General features: G+C 37.3%; 1 protein-coding gene across 7 annotated transcripts in view; it reads left to right on the top strand.

Annotated features, from left to right (window-relative positions):
* The window catches only part of LOC149789084 (filamin-A-like), a 226,899-nt gene that overhangs the window by 45,234 nt on the left and 158,500 nt on the right, over positions 1–23,165 (top strand). For all 7 annotated transcript variants that reach the window (XM_089975267.1, XM_089975270.1, XM_089975269.1 and 4 more), the window contains exons 3-4: positions 15,791–16,042; positions 19,271–19,368. In XM_089975267.1, coding sequence (XP_089831393.1) covers positions 15,791–16,042; positions 19,271–19,368 — 350 coding nt within the window. The remainder of the gene's footprint in view (positions 1–15,790; positions 16,043–19,270; positions 19,369–23,165) is intronic.

A 23,165-nucleotide genomic window follows, 5' to 3' on the forward strand; every position in this document is an offset into this window, starting at 1 on the left:
GAGCCATTAAAATTGTATGCTTGATTACAGTTTTAGCTTATTTGCATTTTAGCTGGCCTGACTGGCATGTCCCTGCATGTAGCTTGCATCGTCAGTGAACCACAATATTGGTAGAATCAAGCTCTACTGACAGGCCCTAACCCTAACCCTGCATATAGCTTGCATCCTCAGTGAACCACAGTATTGGTAGAATCAAGCTCTATTGACAGGTCCTAACCCTAACCCTGCATGTAGCTTGCATCCTCAGTGAACCACAGTATTGGTAGAATCAAGCTCTACTGACAGGTCCTAACCCTAACCCTGCATGTAGCTTGCATCCTCAGTGAACCACAATATTGGTAGAATCAAGCTCTACTTGTCAGGTCCTAACCCTAACCCTGCATGTAGCTTGCATCCTCAGTGAACCACAATATTGGTAGAATCAAGCTCTACTGACAGGCCCTAACCCTAACCCTGCATATAGCTTGCATCCTCAGTGAACCACAATATTGGTAGAATCAGGCTCTACTGACAGGTCCTAACCCTAACCCTGCATATAGCTTGCATCCTCAGTGAACCACAGTATTGGTAGAATCAAGCTCTATTGACAGGTCCTAACCCTAACCCTGCATGTAGCTTGCATCCTCAGTGAACCACAATATTGGTAGAATCAAGCTCTACTTGTCAGGTCCTAACCCTAACCCTGCATGTAGCTTGCATCCTCAGTGAACCACAATATTGGTAGAATCAAGCTCTACTGACAGGCCCTAACCCTAACCCTGCATATAGCTTGCATCCTCAGTGAACCACAATATTGGTAGAATCAGGCTCTACTGACAGGTCCTAACCCTAACCCTGCATGTAGCTTGCATCCTCAGTGAACCACAGTATTGGTAGAATCAAGCTCTACTGACAGGTCCTAACCCTAACCCTGCATGTAGCTTGCATCCTCAGTGAACCACAATATTGGTAGAATCAAGCTCTACTGACAGGCCCTAACCCTAACCCTGCATATAGCTTGCATCCTCAGTGAACCACAGTATTGGTAGAATCAAGCTCTACTGACAGGCCCTAACCCTAACCCTGCATATAGCTTGCATCCTCAGTGAACCACAGTATTGGTAGAATCAAGCTCTACTGACAGGTCCTAACCCTAACCCTGCATGTAGCTTGCATCCTCAGTGAACCACAATATTGGTAGAATCAAGCTCTACTTGTCAGGTCCTAACCCTAACCCTGCATGTAGCTTGCATCCTCAGTGAACCACAATATTGGTAGAATCAAGCTCTACTGACAGGCCCTAACCCTAACCCTGCATATAGCTTGCATCCTCAGTGAACCACAATATTGGTAGAATCAGGCTCTACTGACAGGTCCTAACCCTAACCCTGCATATAGCTTGCATCCTCAGTGAACCACAGTATTGGTAGAATCAAGCTCTATTGACAGGTCCTAACCCTAACCCTGCATGTAGCTTGCATCCTCAGTGAACCACAATATTGGTAGAATCAAGCTCTACTTGTCAGGTCCTAACCCTAACCCTGCATGTAGCTTGCATCCTCAGTGAACCACAATATTGGTAGAATCAAGCTCTACTGACAGGCCCTAACCCTAACCCTGCATATAGCTTGCATCCTCAGTGAACCACAATATTGGTAGAATCAGGCTCTACTGACAGGTCCTAACCCTAACCCTGCATGTAGCTTGCATCCTCAGTGAACCACAATATTGGTAGAATCAAGCTCTACTGACAGGTCCTAACCCTAACCCTGCATGTAGCTTGCATCCTCAGTGAACCACAGTATTGGTAGAATCAAGCTCTACTGACAGGTCCTAACCCTAACCCTGCATATAGCTTGCATCCTCAGTGAACCACAGTATTGGTAGAATCAAGCTCTACTGACAGGTCCTAACCCTAACCCTGCATGTAGCTTGCATCCTCAGTGAACCACAATATTGGTAGAATCAAGCTCTACTGACAGGTCCTAACCCTAACCCTGCATATAGCTTGCATCCTCAGTGAACCACAGTATTGGTAGAATCAAGCTCTACTGACAGGTCCTAACCCTAACCCTGCATATAGCTTGCATCCTCAGTGAACCACAGTATTGGTAGAATCAAGCTCTACTGACAGGTCCTAACCCTAACCCTGCATGTAGCTTGCATCCTCAGTGAACCACAGTATTGGTAGAATCAAGCTCTACTGACAGGTCCTAACCCTAACCCTGCATGTAGCTTGCATCCTCAGTCAACCACAATATTGGTAGAATCAAGCTCTACTTGTCAGGTCCTAACCCTAACCCTGCATGTAGCTTGCATCCTCAGTGAACCACAATATTGGTAGAATCAAGCTCTACTTGTCAGGTCCTAACCCTAACCCTGCATGTAGCTTGCATCCTCAGTGAACCACAATATTGGTAGAATCAAGCTCTACTGACAGGTCCTAACCCTAACCCTGCATATAGCTTGCATCCTCAGTCAACCACAATATTGGTAGAATCAAGCTCTACTTGTCAGGTCCTAACCCTAACCCTGCATGTAGCTTGCATCCTCAGTGAACCACAATATTGGTAGAATCAAGCTCTACTGACAGGTCCTAACCCTAACCCTGCATATAGCTTGCATCCTCAGTGAACCACAATATTGGTAGAATCAAGCTCTACTGACAGGCCCTAACCCTAACCCTGCATATAGCTTGCATCCTCAGTGAACCACAATATTGGTAGAATCAAGCTCTACTGACAGGCCCTAACCCTAACCCTGCATGTAGCTTGCATCCTCAGTGAACCACAATATTGGTAGAATCAAGCTCTACTGACAGGTCCTAACCCTAACCCTGCATATAGCTTGCATCCTCAGTGAACCACAGTATTGGTAGAATCAAGCTCTATTGACAGGTCCTAACCCTAACCCTGCATGTAGCTTGCATCCTCAGTCAACCACAATATTGGTAGAATCAAGCTCTACTTGTCAGGTCCTAACCCTAACCCTGCATGTAGCTTGCATCCTCAGTGAACCACAATATTGGTAGAATCAAGCTCTACTGACAGGTCCTAACCCTAACCCTGCATATAGCTTGCATCCTCAGTGAACCACAATATTGGTAGAATCAAGCTCTACTGACAGGCCCTAACCCTAACCCTGCATATAGCTTGCATCCTCAGTGAACCACAATATTGGTAGAATCAAGCTCTACTGACAGGCCCTAACCCTAACCCTGCATGTAGCTTGCATCCTCAGTGAACCACAATATTGGTAGAATCAAGCTCTACTGACAGGTCCTAACCCTAACCCTGCATGTAGCTTGCATCCTCAGTCAACCACAATATTGGTAGAATCAAGCTCTACTGACAGGTCCTAACCCTAACCCTGCATATAGCTTGCATCCTCAGTGAACCACAATATTGGTAGAATCAAGCTCTACTGACAGGCCCTAACCCTAACCCTGCATATAGCTTGCATCCTCAGTGAACCACAATATTGGTAGAATCAGGCTCTACTGACAGGTCCTAACCCTAACCCTGCATATAGCTTGCATCCTCAGTGAACCACAATATTGGTAGAATCAAGCTCTACTGACAGGCCCTAACCCTAACCCTGCATATAGCTTGCATCCTCAGTGAACCACAATATTGGTAGAATCAGGCTCTACTGACAGGTCCTAACCCTAACCCTGCATGTAGCTTGCATCCTCAGTCAACCACAATATTGGTAGAATCAACCTCTACTGATAATAAGTAGATTGATATGTCCTTCTGGTGACCTTGTGATTTACCAATCAGATCATAGCATTACAAATTTCTGTAAGTGAAAAATATAATTAGGAACATATCATTACTAAAGATTACTCTTTCTAATGCAAAATGCAATGCTTTATCTGATGGGTTACTAAAAGTAGGTGAATCAGAAATTCCGAAGTTCACCAGAATATGATTTTTAATCGGCATCCAATTATGTTATGAGATCTCAATTTTAATCAGATTGCAGTCATCAACTGTGCGTAGTCTGTCAACATTCATGGCTCCTCTAGCAGTCATGTAGCTTCAGTAGCAAAGATGGAAAACCCATTTTCAACTTGTTCCTCAGAATAGTCCTGAAAACTTGGCATGAATCTTTTTTTTTATGACATGTTTCATCAGAGTTCTGTCTGGGCTGGCACCCCTAACAAAAACAAAATGGCTTCTATAGCAACTGAGTGAAAAACTTACATAAAATTCTAATTTTCTTTCAGGTATGGCTAGTTATTAATAAAAAAAAACTTTTGGAAAAAAATTACCCCCAAAACTATGTTACCATATTAGACCAGATATAAATGCCAGTTAGCCTAAGTTCCTTGAAGTAGAAACACAGTTACACATGTCAGATATCATCAGTTTCAACGAAATAGCTTTGAATTATCCTGATACGGGAGTGTCTTTCAGCTCAAGGTATCTGCCTTATTACTACATTTGCCTTTTAGACCTTTGTCAGGTGAGCAACATTAAGCCTCCTTGGGCCTATTGTTTACTTATAAAAATTTTTTTTATCAACTGTGGGTGCAGATTGTTCGAGTTTTAGTAGTGTTATTAATAACAGTGTAGTTGTATAACAGTGCTACGTCTTGGAACAATTTTAACTCTTGGGGGGGATCTGCTTCATGGTCTGGAAGTAGCCAAGGTCAGGATACTGGCATGGCAGGGCTGTAGCCAGATGGTAGCAGGAAGCATGTGATGCTGATGCTGCAGCTGCTATACTTTTCTATTTTACAGGTATGACTGTCTGGCTGTGTGCCAGAACAGACTAAATGAGACAGACAGATTTTGGTTTGCATATATTATCAGAGTATTCCCTCCCATCAATCAGCATGCTACATCCACATCCTGTACACTTCCCGACTGATAACTGACCTTCACACTGTCGCTGGCACACATTAAACTGCCAAATTTCAAGCTTCATTATGGTTTTGGCTGTTATCAATCATGCTTGATGTTCATTTAATAATTGCTTTGGCCTTGTAATAATGTTAAATGAATAACTGAATTAACCAGTTTGTCTCTGTAATTAGCTTTATCCAAGTTTAAAATATTTAGCATCTGCATTGTTTATTATCCCAGGATTGGACAACTTGCACAAGGTGTGGATATCAATACCCCTCTGGTAAGAAGGAGCATTAATTACAAGTACCATAAATCTCCCTTCATCAAAGGAACTCTAACCAATAAATCTGAATGAACATAAATGATACATTAATTTAAAAAATATAAAAAATGGTATTATTAGGTCACCTGACTGTAAACCCAGGTGAGCTTATGGTATAAATGGTCCTGTGTCTTTTTTACATTGTTGTATCATCCATTGTGGATTGTCTGTACATTAGGTGAGCTTATGATATATATGGTCCTGTGTCTTTTTTACACTGTTGTATCATCCATTGTGGATTGTCTGTACATTAGGTGAGCTTATGATATATATGGTCCTGTGTCTTTTTTACACTGTTGTATCATCCATTGTGGATTGTCTGTACATTAGGTGAGCTTATGATATATATGGTCCTGTGTCTTTTTTACACTGTTGTATCATCCATTGTGGATTATCTGTTCATTAACAGTTGCTCGTTACCACTCTGGAGACCATAATTTCTGATCTGATTCAAATCAAATGCTTGGAATATCAGTTTATGTAGTCAAAATCTCGGGTGTGATAATGAACGGGATACATGCATATTACATATTAATTATTGGAAAGGTTTGCTACCAATGGGGAGGCCATGTTTCTGATCCAGTTTTGATTAAACTGGGAATATGTGCTTATATCATTGATATCTTGGACAAGTTTAACAACAAACAAGATTCACATGCAAATGATATTGCATCTGATGGACTGAGCTAGTTGCCACTCTGGTAGACATATTTTTGATCAGATTTTGATCAAACTTGAAATATGAGTTGATATTGTCAAGATCTTGAAGGGGTTTAAGATAGATTAAAATCCAGGCAATCTGATTAAAATCAGATTTCCGCTGTCCAGTTGAAGATCTGATGATGATCACTCAGGGGTCATGTTCTGTTAACCTTTGAATTAGCAAATGAAAACGCAGCTTTCAAAAATCTGAAAGTGAATCAAATCATTCGGTATACCTTCATGCTCATCATCCATACTGCTTGATCTCCACATATGAAGATACAAGACTTAATCTTATTGGTTGATAAAATTAGCAACTATGGTAATAACATAAGTTACCAGAACATGACCCGTGAGTGGTTGCTTTATGTATAATATTATGGATTTGAATGTAAAATGTTATAAATTGCTTGGGTTGATTTTGGACCTGATTGTTTCAGTTTGTGAAGAAATACAAAATTGGTAGTTATTCTTGGACATTCACTTTCTATGTACAGTACAGATTAAAAAATTCAGTGATTGGCTTTCATATTTCATTGTGCTATATTTAACTAATTTTGTATACACATAATTAAATTTGTAGATTTTATTCTTTCTTGTTGCTATTTTCAAGGTCATTCATGAGCATATGATTTAGGGATTCAATATGATTTACTTTAAATGGATAAGTACATTTAGAGACGTGAATTCATACAAGTTGGATTTGAGTATCAAGTGACCTACCTTATGAGTGCAGAATGAGGCACTGGGTTAGGGGCATTGTTTGGTTTGGCAAAATGCGTTCAGTCAGAAGCTGTAGCTAATGCTCCAACCAGAATATAGTCACGAAGTTGTCCCATAGTCTGGCTTGATGTTACTTGGTAACTAGATATGGTATTAATAGCACTGTATCACACATTTGTCTCATAGAGGGGCCATTGTAGTATATGGCTGGTTTTGAGCTGTTTTTCAGTGAACCAATATGATACGGGAACTTTTATGTTGAGTGATTTAAAATAAAATCTTCATATACATGTTTGAGAAGTATTTTAGAAGTATTTATCAAAATTGATTGATTGATATATCTTTCTTAGCTACTATGCAATGAAACTGTTATTACCGCATATATAAAACAAGATTTGCATTTCTAAAAATTATAACTGTTAAAATGTTGGTATCTTAGCTCTGAGAGCTTTAATTTGAGACCTGATGTTAGCAAGTGTCAGTCTTGGTGGTAAAGTTTTTGATTACAGTATACAGTTTCTAAGCAGTTATTTTTTGGAGCAGTTTTCTAACTCAATTTTTGAATGATGTTGGGCTTTTTCAAAACTGTTAGATTTGCCAGTGATAAAATTATGAGCTACCAAGCTAAATGGCTTTCGTAAGATATTTATCAGTTGGACAGCATCTCAAATTAAAATTTAGTCCCTCTAGAATTGCTATAAAGTAAAATTTAAGGTAAATGTAAATTTGTTTAGCTTGAAAAGTAAATAGCTTGTTTCAAAACTCATCTGCAATCATAGTTTACAAGTAATCGGCATGCAGACCTTAAGTGAGTTTTACTGTTTTGGGACATTTTATAAAAGTGGGACCACACTGACCAAGAAGTTAGCCACATGTGGATCAGAATAAGAACTATTTGCCAATCCTATAATTGTGTGCCTTTAGCTATTATAGTTGAGGGGAAAATGTTTGTTATTTTAATACAGAGAACTTTATGATCAATACATTTTGGCTTATTTTGCTGATGAGTTTAATTTAATTTTGAATTTTGAAAGTAAAAATGCACATTTGCCACTTGGTTAAAGTAGGAATATATTGATCCAGGACATTGATTAAATATGTCAGCATGGTATTTCCATGACCTTGATCCATGACCTTGATTAAATATGTCAGCATGGTATTTCCATGACCTTGATCCATGACCTAGATTAAATATGTCAGCATGGTATTTCCATGACCTTGATCCAGGACATTGAATAAATGTCAGCATGGTATTTCCATGACCATATTTATAACTGATTTCACATTCCTTAGGAATGGTTTGGATAAAACTGCTCTCCCCCCTTATCCCCCTACCCCCTCATCCCCCTCCCCCCATGGCTGTTCCTGGTATGCCAAGTGTGTATTGTGATACATTTTCTCAATGGTAACACCAAGCTATTTGAGTTATGCTGTGGCATTGACTGTGCTCAGCCGGTGTGTGATATGTTCTCAGTGGTAACACCTAGCCATTTGAGATATGATATGGCATTGATTCTGCTAGGCTTATGTAAACTGCAGGACTCCTACATTTCTCTTGTATTGTTTCCATATTGCTTTCCTTCAGTGTATAGTATATCAATCACAAGGGATATTTTAATGTATCATTGTCATGTGATGACTATGCTGAAAAAGTTAGATGACCACATACTGTTTTACTTTCTTCCTTTTTTGTCCAGTAAACGGCTGGGGATTTTTTCTGATGTCACATTATACATCTTCTTTCTTCTATTTGACTAGATTTATTTTGCAGTTGGGTAGATGCTAATTAGGTTTTGATGATACTTGAACTTTTTCTCCAGTGTAAGAATGCCTAATGATGAGAAATAGATGGAGCACATTGGGGATGATAACCTGGGTTAGTTTAAACTTGAGTACAAATATTTTTATACCATGGTTGTGTACTGACAGATGATATATTTGTACGAGCTCTGTATGCAAACTACTGGGACTCCCTTACAATGTTTGTCTTTTGAAGGAAGATTAATTGATTATAACCCCCCACCCTGCTTAAATAATGTTGGGATTATATTATCCTACCTGACTTGACCTGGGTGTGTTTGTGAGTGAGGTGTACACATGCATGAGTAATATTGTACAACTGTGCTTTAGACTTGGGATATAATAAGGTGTGGTCTGCAGATATGCATAGTGTTTGTGAAATTTGATACACCCCCTTATTGTGGAGCTTCAGAGGGTGGAGATCCATACATATATATGTAAGTATATGGAGTGAGGTGTTGTGACAGACTGAGATTTGGATCTTGTGAAGTTTGTGGGGGTGAAAACTTTGCCTACTTTTCCTCAGCAAGCCTCTAGAACTTAAAATGAATGTGAATTGCTGTTGAAGGTCAAGTGGCTGTTTAGTCATGCAAATGCATGTTACCTGTGATGGGGAATGTAAGGTTGTCAGACAATTACCACCAAATCCAGATATTATTTTAAAAAATACCAGGGGTCAAACCTAGATACTTGGATATGCTAAGATAGTGCTTGTCCAATCTTCTCAAAGTAAGCATGTAGTGGCTTTTTTGGCATTATGAGTAGGAGTTGGGAAGGATAGGTGTTGATGGATTTATGTAGTTTTCTAAAACAAATCACATGCTTGCTTAAATAAGAACTGCTCTTATTTCATTTCTGTCATTATATTACTATTTTGTACACATACTAATTACTAATGCAAAGGAAAGGTGCAGTATTTACCAGTTTTCATGCTTGATTGATTCCTCACTTTTCTTTGTTCAAAATAAGGACCATAATAGGTCTCTAATTATCTGTATAAGTGCATAGGATTCCACTTTGGCAGTGTACCTGCTGATTATTTCGGGTCAGTTCTCACCTGAGGTTATGGCTTAACACCTCTTGTATCTCATAGATCAAATTGTTCATAATGATTTAGATAAATTCCAACATAAATTTAGACAATAATAATCAGTCAGACTTTGATCTCAGGGGTATTATAAGCATACATTGGGTATGTCATTTGATAATATTTAATCATCATCAATTAATAGATTAGTTATTTCATTAAAGTATATGCAGTTATTTTAGAAGAATGTTGGTGCATAAGAATAGGCTAGCTTAAAAGCTTATATATTTTTATTTATGGGTTATACAAAGAGCAGTCAGGAAGCAAGTTGATCTCTTGATCCACCTGTTTTAAGTTTTGCCACAAGTTCCAGTTAAAGGTCTAGAAAACAGTTTAATGTAGGGGCTGTCAAGGAAATTAAAATTTCAAAGGGGGAGGCGTATCCCCCCTATATTTGATATAAAGGTAGGGTTTGAAAATATTTGATTTTTACAATATGGTTATCTTTCAGTTGTAAAAATTAATGTTAATTCTGCAATCATGTATAATGAAGTAGCCAATATTTCACCTGACATTTATGAGGCTGAGGAATCCTGGCTAAATTTATATAGTGCTGAGTAAATTGTTATTTAGCAAAATTGGCAGGCATACATCTTGCCAGAAAAGCAAGACAAACTTCTCCAACTAAAAGTAAATATCGACCACAATACATAATATTAAAAGTAAAGATGCTGCAAAACTTGATAAGAAAAGCATTAAAAGTGAGATGAAAGGACCAGAATTATAAAATCTGTAAAATATGATGTAGAAACTTTTTACTGCATAAACTTTCAAGATCACTCCACAGGCACATTCAAACAGGATACATAATACCGGAGAGCACATTTCTACAGCCCCCAATATCAGGAGGGGCAAAGCAGGAGGAATCTGTAAGAGCTTCTTGATTCAGTTTGTTAGCTACTTGATTTGAAGTTTTTACCTGCAGTTACACAGATCTGAGAAAAAAATTGTTTAACTTAAGTTTTGTTTTGAATATTACACTTTCATTTCTCAAAAAGGTGTACAAAAACTGTGTATGTGCTTAAATTTACTACAGCTGTTGGAATCAGAATTAATCATCACAAAGAAAGGCTTCAGCATAATTTGGCCATAAATGCGTCTATAAAGAATAAATGTTTTATTGTGATTGCATATGGTGATTACTTGGGGCACATATTGTACTGGGTAAGTGTTGAGCTATAAATGATTTACACGTGACCAGTAATATCTTTCAAGTGAGCACATACTGTGCTTGGTAAAATTCAGGGAAATTCCAGAAGTCTATGCCTGGTTGGTTAGCAGCAGTCAAGGTAAACAGCCTGAGGGACAGTTTGGTCTTAAAATAGCAGAAACACCAGCTAATTAATGTAGGAAACAAGGTAGTTCAGTAGAGGTAGTGGAAGAAATAAAAACTTTGGTATTTTTTTCAATACAGAAAACCATTCATCTCTGCCCAGGTTCAGCATTGCCTTGCCAAAGGCATTAAAGGGCAAACATTCAGCCCAACAGTTTAAATGATAGTCCATTGTGTCAAATAAGCAGGTGTAGATGGTGGCTCTGTTGAAAATGAGTATAGAGTGTCATGCATTTACAGCCTAATTTTGATAATTTTATGGTATTCACTTGTAAACAATACCCTAGGGTTTATTTGAATCAGCAGTCAGTTGACACTTAATCTTCTGCTGGCACTGCATATATCCATATACATTGGATTTAGGCAAATCGAAATGCTGCAAAAAATCTGACCTTTACTGCAAAACAGTCCCTCTCAGATACCAGTACAGTCCTTACAACAACAATATTCCAAACAGACATCAGTAAGAACCAGGCTTCTATAACAACATGGTTCCCATGGAACATCAGTAGCAAGATTCTTGCTACAATACTGTCCCCACCTGTAATTTAGTCAGACCCTTACTACAAAACTGTTCCCATCAGATGTCAGCAGTGAGACCTTTACTTCAACATGATCCCTGCCAGTTACCACTAGTCAGATCCTTACTACAGCACTGTCACCACCAGACATATCTATTCAGGCTCTTAATAGAACACTGTCCCCATCAGACTTTACAAGTCAGACTCTACTTCAAAACTGCCTGTCAGATTTCACCTGTCAGACCTTTACTATATTATTGTACCCATCAGACATCACCAGTCAGAACTTTACTACAACACTGTTCCCATCACACATAACCAGTTGGACCATTACTACAACACCATTCCCATCACACATCACCAGTTGGACCATTACTACAACACCATTCCCATCACACATAACCAGTTGAACCATTACTACAACACCATTCCCATCACACATAACCAGTTGAACCATTACTACAACACCATTCCCATCACACATAACCAGTTGGACCATTACTACAACACTGTTCCCATCATGCATCACCAGTTGGACCATTACTACAACACTGTTCCCATCACACATAACCAGTTGGACCATTACTACAGCACTGTTCCCTTCACACATAACCAGTTGGACCATTACTACAACACCGTTCCCATCACACATCACCAGTTGGACCATTACTACAACACCATTCCCATCACACATAACCAGTTGAACCATTACTACAACACCATTCCCATCACACATAACCAGTTGAACCATTACTACAACACCATTCCCATCACACATAACCAGTTGGACCATTACTACAACACTGTTCCCATCATGCATCACCAGTTGGACCATTACTACAACACTGTTCCCATCACACATAACCAGTTGGACCATTACTACAGCACTGTTCCCTTCACACATAACCAGTTGGACCATTACTACAACACCGTTCCCATCACACATCACCAGTTGGACCATTACTACAACACCATTCCCATCACACATAACCAGTTGGACCATTACTACAACACCATTCCCATCACACATAACCAGTTGGACCATTACTACAACACTGTTCCCATCATGCATCACCAGTTGGACCATTACTACAACACTGTTCCCATCACACATAACCAGTTGGACCATTACTACAACACTGTTCTCATCACACATCACCAGTTGGACCATTACTACAACACCATTCCCATCACACATAACCAGTTGGACCATTACTACAACACTGTTCCCATCACACATAACCAGTTGGACCATTACTACAGTGCTGTTCCCATCACACATAACCAGTTGGACCATTACTACAGTGCTGTTCCCATCACACATAACCAGTTGGACCATTACAACAACACTGTTCCCATCACACATAATCAGTTGGACCATTACTACAACACCGTTCCCATCATACATCACCAGTCTGATTAAAATTAAATCTCCACTGTCCTACATGGAGCTCTGAGAGTGACTACTTAGGGGCCATGTTCTGGTGCCAATGGAAATGCAGCTTTTGGAAATTTTAAAGTGAATCAAAGTCATTTGATAGGCTATAAATGGCAGCCAGTATTGCTGGTGGAGGAAGAACCCTGTGAAACCCTGGGAAGAACCACTGATTCAAGAGAAGCTACTGGCATGCTTTATCATGTTCCCACATTAGTCGAGCCTGAGACTCGAACCCATGCAGACAGAGGTGAGATGGCAGTGATCCGGAATGGTAAGCGCTTTAGACCACTAGGCCACTCAAGGCCCCGTAAGAGTTACGACCTTTGTGGACTTGAAGCAAATACATTATATAACAGAACATTGTGAATCCAACTATCGTATTTGTTCATTTTCTTATGAATTACATTAAGAATTAGTACATACTATGGACATCATGTTGAATAATAGTTTTATTCTAATTTCAGAAAAGTTTTGTACTTTTTTAAAATTAGAGAATCGTCTTCACCATGGGAGTAGGAGTGGAAGGCAGAAATTGTGTGTGTGTGTGTGTGTGTGTGTGAGGAAATTACTCCCCATTTCTCAGATTTGTTGGATATATTAAGTAAAAATTTCATGAAATCTCTGGCAATTAATGACCCATGTGTCTGTTGAGAGTTGAGTCAAAACAGGAAATGATAATTAGGTTCAAATTGGTGGGACTGCAAATGTCATACTTTCACTAGTAACACAACAGCTGCATCTGATGTTAGTTATCTTGATGCATAGAAACTGTAAATGTCAGTATTGTTTGAATTGAAGTTTGTTGTATTGTTCTTTGGATGTGAAAAAGCTTGCCAGTAGCTTCTCGTGGGTCGGTGGCCGCCATGCATAGTCTATCATGTGCTGAAAAATGGCATTTAACCCAACAACAACAACATTGTTCTTTTACTTTGTGGTGCAGTTGATGAAAATTTTGTGAAGAACCCCCCCACCCCTTTTGAAGAAAGGTGGTCGGGAGGTTTATAATAAAACAAGTTGCAATTTGAGTTTTTTCTGTGAGACTTTTGAGAAATTGCATATTATATAATAAACTTTGGATGATAGAAGTGCCAGAACTTTATGGCATCATGGCATTTTATGAAGACTTTGTGATATTGCCTAATAAGTAAAGACAAAGACTGTTTGCAATAGAGATAACGATTATAGTGTCATCTACAAAATCATAAAAATAAACAGACAAGCTTGGTGTTGCTTAAGTCTCTTCTTTAGATTAGTTATGATTAACAAACATAGAGTGAGTGTATTTTTTCACTCTGTTCAAGTGAACTTGTGATGGCATGTTATTTCTAGAATTATAAATAAAATTGAACAGGCAGTACATAACAAATAAACCTGTTAGCAATCAGATTAAAATCAGATCTCCTCAGTCCTAGGTGGTGATCTGATAGAAACCAATAAATAACCATGTTTTGTTGACCTTGTTGTTCACCAGTAAAACCACAACTTTCAAATCTCTGATGGAACATATACTTATGCTAATTTTCCCTAACAGGAACTGGCAATGCTTTATCTGATGGGTTACTACAAAACAGGTGGACTGGAAATTCCAAAGGTCACCAATACATAAACTTCTGTTGGTGTCTGCTAGATCTATACCCTTGAATCAGATTGCCCAGCTTTGTTGAAATTTTGATAATTTGACTCTGGGACTCCAGCAGAGTGGCAGAATTAAGTTTTAAGCTGTCTGTCATCACTACCATTTAGCATGCAGTGTAACTTTTCCATACCTTGGGGTGCAAGAGGAGGGCAGTGATATCAGCCACCAAATCTGACCTGGTTGTGCAATTTTTTGTTACAAATATCTCAAGATAACAATTTCTTTACTATGACACACTCCATTCATGCATGTCAACAGGGTTTACTTGCCTAGATAGCTGTTGGCTGCCTTGATGTGACCTTGGGAAAGGCACGTGGCTCCCATAGCCAGTAATGTGTTGGAAGTGTTATTAAAAAGCAAGCACGGGGTCTATGATATTTTGTATGTGAGTCATTAGTAGCATGGGGTCTATGATATTTTGTGTGTGAGTCATTAGTAGCATGGGGTCTATGATATTTTATGTGTGAGTCATTAGTAGCATGGGGTCTATGATATTTTGTGTGTGAGTCATTAGTAGAATGGGGTCTATGATATTTTGTGTGCGAGTCATTAGTAGAATGGGTCTATGATATTTTGTGTGTGTGTCATTAGTAGCATGGGATCTATGCTATTTTGTGTGCGAGTCATTAGAAGTAGACCCTGACCTGCCATCATGCAAATGTTGCTTGCCATTAGATCAGATTTGTACATGAGTATATATGGTAGACTAGTTGCTACACCCAAAATATGTCAGATTTATTCAGGTCACACTTAGCACAAAGATATAAATTAATAGACATACAAGTTATGTCATTTTGGTTTACTGTACTTGTGTAATGACCCTTTTCATCCTTGACCTCATCACCAATAATGTCAAACCATTCTAAAATCTAGTAAACATTCCAATTGCCAGTAGGGGCCCTGAGTGGCTGAGTTGTCTAAAGCGCTTTCCTTTATGGATCACTGTCATCTCACCTCTGTCTGCATGGGTTCGAGTCTTGGATTCAGCCAATGTGGGTATGTGAGAAAGCTTGCCAGTAGCTTCTTGTGGGTCGGTTGTTCTTCCCAGGGTTTTCCTGGGTTCTTCCTCCACCATTACTTCTGGCCACCATGCATAGCCTATCATGTGCTGAAAAATGGCGCTAAATCCGACTACAACAACAAGATTGCCACTATTCAGACATTGTACAAATTATATTTTACAGTCAGTAAACCATCCACACAATTTAAAATGCATGAAAATATAAATAGTTAAATGTCTTGTTCAGAAAACTTTACAAAATCTAAGCAGTTTAACACACACACACCCACTTATTTCAGAAGATCACGTTCAAGGGTGAAAACTTGTAGAATATTTCATTCTCAATTTTATCGTAGTGCTTATAATATTTTGTATTCTTGTTATGTATTTCAGACAGCACAGACATTGTGGACTGCAAGTTGAAACTGATCCTGGGGTTGATATGGACGCTTATTTTGCATTACTCCATCTCCATGCCAATGTGGGAGGGTGAGGAGCCCACACCTTCAGAGGGGGGACCCACACCCAAACAGCGCCTTCTCAACTGGATCAACAGCAAGGTGCCTGATCTCCCAATTAAAAATTTCACCACTGACTGGAACGATGGCAAGGCCATTGGTGCCCTTGTTGATGCTGTTGCACCAGGTAATACCATTTATGCAAGTGCACACCATAAGTTGTGATGTTGTCCATCTATCCATATCACTGTATAGGGAAGAACCTATTGATTTTGGGCTCAAAAACTCAAAGGTCAAGGTTACTTTGAAAAAGAAAGGAAAAAAAAAAGAAATTGTTTCCACACAATGACACTGAATGGTCTATCTACAGTTACCAATCTTTGTGTTTAGCATAAAATTTGGATATGAAATAACTCTATCAATTTAAAGGTCATATGGTTAATGGTCAGGGCCAGTGACTGAATGAACAAAATTGGTCTACAGTTGCAGTTGGCCAAAGGGGTATTCCAGTGGGTATGTAAGGTTGGAGTGACATACAGCAATGGGTTAATTGGGGTGCGCAATGGTTTGAAAAAGATATATGTTGTAAACAAAGACATAATATCTCGATAGTTGTGTAATTATGGAGTTCATGACATAGAATCCATTCATTAATTGCAACTTAAGGTCAGATGGTTTGCTTTCATGGTTAATTCCTTGCCATAACAACAATGTTGATAATGTGTTAAACTTTAAAGATTCTCATTTTATAGTATGCCAAGAATAATTCATGTTTCCAAATTATAGAGGTCATGACCTTTTTTCAGACCCATCATCTGTATATTCCTGCTTCTCAGTTTGCAGATGATTTTCTCGTATAAATTTTTGTATAGTACAATATGTATATACAATACAATCCAATAGCACAATATATATATATACAGTACAACAGTACAATATGTATATACAATACAATACAGTAATACACTATGTATATCCCTGATTGGTCTAAAGCGTTCTCTGTTACGCATCACAGCCATCTCACCTCTGTCTGCGTGGGTTTGAGTCTCGGATTCGGCCAATGTGGGTACGTGAGAAAGCTTGCCAGTAGCTTCTCGTGGGTCGGTGGTTCTTTCCGGGGTTTTTCCGGGTTCTTCCTCCACCATTAATACTGGCCGCCATTATAGCCTATCGTGTGCTGAAAAATGGCGTTAAACCCTACAACAACAACAATATGTATATACAATATAATACAATACAATAGTACAATATGTATATACAATACAATACAATAGTACAATATATATAGAATACAATAGTACAATATGTATATACAATACAATACAATAGTACAGTATGTAGATACAATACAATAGTGCAATATGTATATACAATACAATATAATATTACAGTACGTATATACAATACAATACCATAGTACAGTATGTAGATACAATACAATACAATAGTAAAATATGTAGATACAATACAATACAAAGTACAGTATGCATATATAATACAATACAATAGTACAATATGTAGATACAATATAATACAATAGTACAGTATGTATATACAATACAATAGTACAATATGTATATACAATACAATACATATTACAATATGTATATACAATACAATATATATATATAAATACAATACAATAGTACAGTATGTAAATACATAACAATAGTACAATATGTATATATTAAATAACAAGCCACCACACATAGTATTTATGGCCACCTGAGGTAACATTTGAAGAATTGAGCAATATGATTTTGAAGTGATGTACTAAACAGCCAGTAGACATTTATGTTAAATTCACAGCAGAATAATTTTTTCTACAAGCTGCTTGATATTGAGGCAAGCAACTGGTTGATCATTGTCACAAATTTGCAGTAAACTTGCAAGTGTGGGCAAAAAATAATTTTTATGGTCACTTCAGAAGTAATATGTTGAAGGCTTTCTTGATATACTTGCCCAATGATTTCATTACAGATGTGTTGATATCATCTGAAAAAATGTGTGCATCTTCTGTACATCAATTGTTTGATTATGTACATGCAAGGGAATCCTGGTCAAATACTTATTCTAAGGACATGTCCACAATTTTTTTTTATTGAGATTCCATTTTTATTATTAGGTAGACCTTAAAGACTTAGATTTACAGAGATTGCTTTCAGTGTGTTTGTTACGGTATAATTTAATAAGTGTGGAATGTGGGATTGATAACAAATACAAATTAAAATCTTGAATAATTGAACCATTTTTCCAAATATTACAGATGACACATAAAACAAACACAATCAGCATTATGAATGAAACATAAAATGAAGTAATACTTTCGTAGAGGATTTCAAATGGTTAATGAATTGTATTGAATTTATGAAGTAAGTTCAATAATTTCCAGCTTTTGCATGCCTTCTATAAAGAGTTTCACAAATTTAATATTGATTCATTACCCATTTGAGATTTTTTTATCACAGTTTTTATTTTAATATAAATAGTTCAGAAGACATAATTACATCCATTCTGGCTCACGCACTACACCATTAAGTTGCACCTAAGGGATTAGTCCCAGATGCTAGTTGGATTAATAATGCACAGTTCTATAACCAGTAACATTTAAAATTATAATTCAGAGAACAACTGTCCTTCCAAGCCAACAGAAAATTTGACACAGACAAAGACAACACCATTTTCAACACGCGATCTCTGGTGTAAATTTCTGTGTGATCGATGATTTGGGTTATGTTAGATGAGCCCTACACAGAATGTTTACAATGTTTGCACCTAAAGTGTGCCAGTCTGTTACTATGGATGCAGTATTGTATAGAGCAGAAAAAGTTTCATTCCATTTGTTGGATATTCATGTGAAGAGATGATGACTGGATGCAGAAATTTTACCAAGTCTAGACTAAAGACATTGCTGAGTATAGTAATTCCACATTTAATGTATTTGCATTATTTGATTTGGAACAATGGTGTGGTTTGATACCTTTCTGTCAGTTGAGAGGCTGGCTTTTATCCACATTGTTCTCTATACAGAGGCAAGTTTGTTTACTCTTGTAGGTTAACATTTAAACCATGTGTGTTATTAGTTGGGGTGCCTGTTACATGTTTATACACCCATCTCCCTGCACTCTATCCATTGAAAGATACCCTTAATAATACTTGTACTGAGAACCTGTGGGTTAAATAAGCCATATTTTGACAGAAGTACCAACTCCCATTGGGCAATCAATTCGAAAAATTGCTGCCAACATGTTGATAGTAATAGTAAAAAGAAACAGTTCCAGAAGGCAGGGTAAGGAAACTTCCCATGGTCAGAGGCAATCAATACATGTAAAAAATACCAACTGTGTAATAAATATGGATCTGCCATACTTTCAAATGTCTTTGACTAGTTTTCTTGGGTTTTTTTGTGTGATAGGTCTGTGCCCTGACTGGGATGAATGGGACCCGAAGAAAGCCAGGCAGAATGCTCAGGAAGCCATGGATGCTGCTGAGAAATGGTTAGATGTGCCACAGGTCAGTATCTAGTCACCATTATATTTGATAGCTGTTTGAAAATAGTGTAAAAAGGTCAAAAACCCTGATTATAGTTAAACTTTTCTGACATAGTTTTGAGAAAGCTTGCCAGTAGCTTCTCGTGGGTTGGTGGTTCTTTCCGGGTTTTCCCCGAGTTCTTCCACCACCATTAATGCTGGCCGCCATGTATAGCCTATCGTGTGCTGAAAAATGGCGTTAAACCCTACAGCAAGAACAACAACAACAACAACTGACATAGTTTAGAAGGAATTATAATGTAGGAGATTTATCTGTACAGTTATCTGAAAATTAGTTAAACAGAGCATCAGTCTGGCAGAATTGTAGCATGTGGTAAGTTATGGGTATTTAATATACATTTATTGTTTGACCCTCTTGTTTTCTGCTTGACCTTGCTGCAACATTTTAAAAAGTTGTCTTCCATTAGTGGTTTGACAGTTGACTATGAAGTGATTCAGTTGAACACCATAGGAGAACCATGATCAGAATGTCAAAAGACAAGTCAAACAGATGAGACAATACATTTCTTCTTTTTTCCCAAACTCATGGACAAGTGCAGTTAATTAGATACAGTTATCAGGTCAGCACTGTCTGCATGTTGCCCTGGATTTACCCTGTTCAAATTTTAATACCTGTTTAACCCACATAATCATGAAGTTTCATTTTAATGTGTATATTGAAAGTATAACATACCTGTGTAAGCTTTACACATGGATATATTTCCAAATTTCTCATTTTAGTCTTAAAATATTTATATATGTTCAACATCCTAATTGTTCTACCACTCGTCTAAGTGATTATAACATCCATCTCGCATGCCGGAGGTCGTGGGTTTAAACCCAGTCATAGTCATACTAAAGACTTACAAAAATGGTACTAGCAGCTGCCTCGCTTGGCATGGAGTGTTAAGAGGTTTGTGTTAGGATTGATCAGCCTGGTGTCAGGATAATGTGATTGGGTGGGTCATGATGCTCCTGGGGTAGATAATCACTATAAACTGCCACAGTGAAAAATGTTGTCACTTCAGTAACTTTTTCTTGTATTTGTTACGTGTTTAGGCTCAAATAAATAGTAACACAAGAAAGAGTGAAAACAACAAGCTTTGAGAAAATTAGTAAATAATTTATTTCCTGGAAAAATACTCCAAAGATGAAAAAATGTAAGAACTTATGGTTTTAAGAATCAAATATCAAATTAATCCAAGAATAATCCACAAATCAAATTTTAGAAGTCCTAATAATGAAATGTTCTAATGAACTCAAGCTCGAATCCCGATGAAGAATCCAAGATGGAAGGGAATGACTTGTACTGTATTCTTTGTGGAGTTGTAAGGTCTTCATTTTTGTGTTATTAACAAACAATAATCCAGTGTTTGAATTAATGACATGTCTTTGTCCAAGAATTCTATATGAGCACATATATTTCCAGGAAAAAGAAATAATCCTTTTGAATCCAAATAATTCGAAGCAACATTAAAATAACTTCAAACTGATGCAACAAAGAACACCTTTACATCCCAGTGTTTTTTAACCCGACTGAAAATAAACTCTATAAACAATGATTATACAGTAACTTGAAATGCAAAACAAATTCCTGGATGAGGGTCAACTTTCCAGAACTTTCAAGAAGTATTTACATATAAAAACATGTCGTCTCAGTATGACCTTGACAAGAACCAATCATTTTACTCTAAGAGAAAATAATGAAAAGTTGTTTACTTCCTACTGATTTCTAAATTAAGGTCGGGAAGTAGGTAAGCTTTAGGTCTTTGCAAGGTCAAACTATTTTCTGAAAAAATATGAAGGTAAAACTATTTTCTGAAAAAATATGAAGTTCCTAGTGAACAAAACTACATTATTTTGACATATAATGAAATTAAAAATAAAATGATTTTAAAACTTACAAACAGCTAAATTAAACCAAATATAAATTAAATCAAATATATGTAACATATTTAATCAAATTTAACATGTGGTTAAATTAGACATCGTCTGAGACAGACGAGTGATTTTCTATCCATGAATATCATGATGTTGAAGGTCAGAGTTCATGAGAGAATTTTTCACTGAGCTTAAAGTAGCACATGAGAACATTGTTTCATTAGAAAAGATGGTTTGGAGTTTCTCAGTAATATCAGAGATGTTTTCAGTTCTTGGCATTAGTAAGAAGAATGGACTTGTCTTGGATTCCTAAAAATTTTCTATCTGGTCAGTAGAGCAGCAGTCCCTTAGAGTTTCTTGTACTTAGCAAAAGTTAATTTTCCCCCAGGTCAGAAGAAAAGCATCATTTATGAAGTTTCATTGCTATAAATGGCAAAAACGGTAAAGATATATTTACATTGACAAATATATTTAATATGATTTTGTTTAAAGATGGATTTAAGGATTGGGATGTCAAGATTTAGGACATTTAAATTTGTCCAGGGTAAATAATGACCATGACAAATTTGAACTGTTCAGTGGCTGTAAAGCGAAGAGCAGTAATCCTTTCAGAGTGATAATCTGTGTTAAGAAATCTGACAAGAAATGGAAAGTGAGGATTGAACAACCAGATTTATTGTTAGATTATGAACAAGGTCTGACTGACACTTTTCCCTGGGACACCTCATGTCAGATCCTAGATTTATCACAGTGTGATTCAGTAATAGCAGAGCTACCATTGTTAATATAGACTTGTGACTTTTAGATTTTACAAGTATATCAGGGGACCTACTTACTCACCTTGGATTCCTTTATGTAAAACTGAATTCTTGTTTAATATGTCATGCAAGGACACCTACTTAGAGTGTCACATATTTTGATAATAAAATTTAAGAAGGAATTCCAAGCTCATTATTAGCAAATTTTCCTTTTGACAAATACATTTATGTCAAGTTGGCATATTTGTGTCATGTTGCAGGTGGTGAGACAAAGATATCATTTGTCCAGCATGATTATCATCATCATCAACATCCATCGTAAGATTGTCTTGAAGGTTTTGAATGTCACATACAATAGGGTTGTTGTGTACAATAGAGACTGTCATGTACAACAGGCACTGTATTATAAGGATCTTGTATAATTAAGGGAATATTATAGCATATTATTTCCAGGTGGGTCACAACATTCCATGGAATCATTGCCCTGTCATTTTGTTGATCCTTATGTTCACAGAAAATTCATTATGTAATTTTACTTACCATGAAAATTCATTATATAATTTTACTGACCATGAAAATTCATATAATTTTACTGACCATGAAAATTCATTATATAATTTTACTTACCGTGAAAATTCATTATGTAATTTTACTTACCGTGTGTGCATTCAGGTTTGTATATGTTAAGGAGGCCAAAATAATCAAATGTGTGGTTTGGGTAATAATGTGAGAAAATATTGGGTATTAAGGTTCATACTAATTTTTGTTTCTTTTTATGTTTTTATCCAGCTTGTAAGGTTCATACAATAGTTTATGTTGTTAAATTACTGGATTTGAAAATCTGGGCACAGTCAGTACCAGTTTTTATGTTTTTGTGTGCATGGTGAAAATTTTGAGATCAGGTCATTTGGATTACTGAAATTGTGCATTGTTTTCTTTGGCCTGATGAAGAGCAACACTTTCTTGGGCATGGACTCTGCAATGTTAGGGTATGATGGGTGGTTGAACATTATACAGTGACTGGTGCATTTCTGGCATGGTTTGGCTAAGCCGTCTTTGAAATGTTTTGTCTGGTGGTTTGGTTTGGCTAAGCCTTCTTTGAAATGTTTTGTCTGGTGGCGAGGTTTGGCTAAGCTCTCTT

This window comes from Sinohyriopsis cumingii, chromosome 11, assembly GCF_028554795.1.
Source record: "Sinohyriopsis cumingii isolate HCF-2022 chromosome 11, ASM2855479v2, whole genome shotgun sequence".
Classification (NCBI taxonomy): Eukaryota; Metazoa; Mollusca; class Bivalvia; order Unionida; family Unionidae; genus Sinohyriopsis; species Sinohyriopsis cumingii.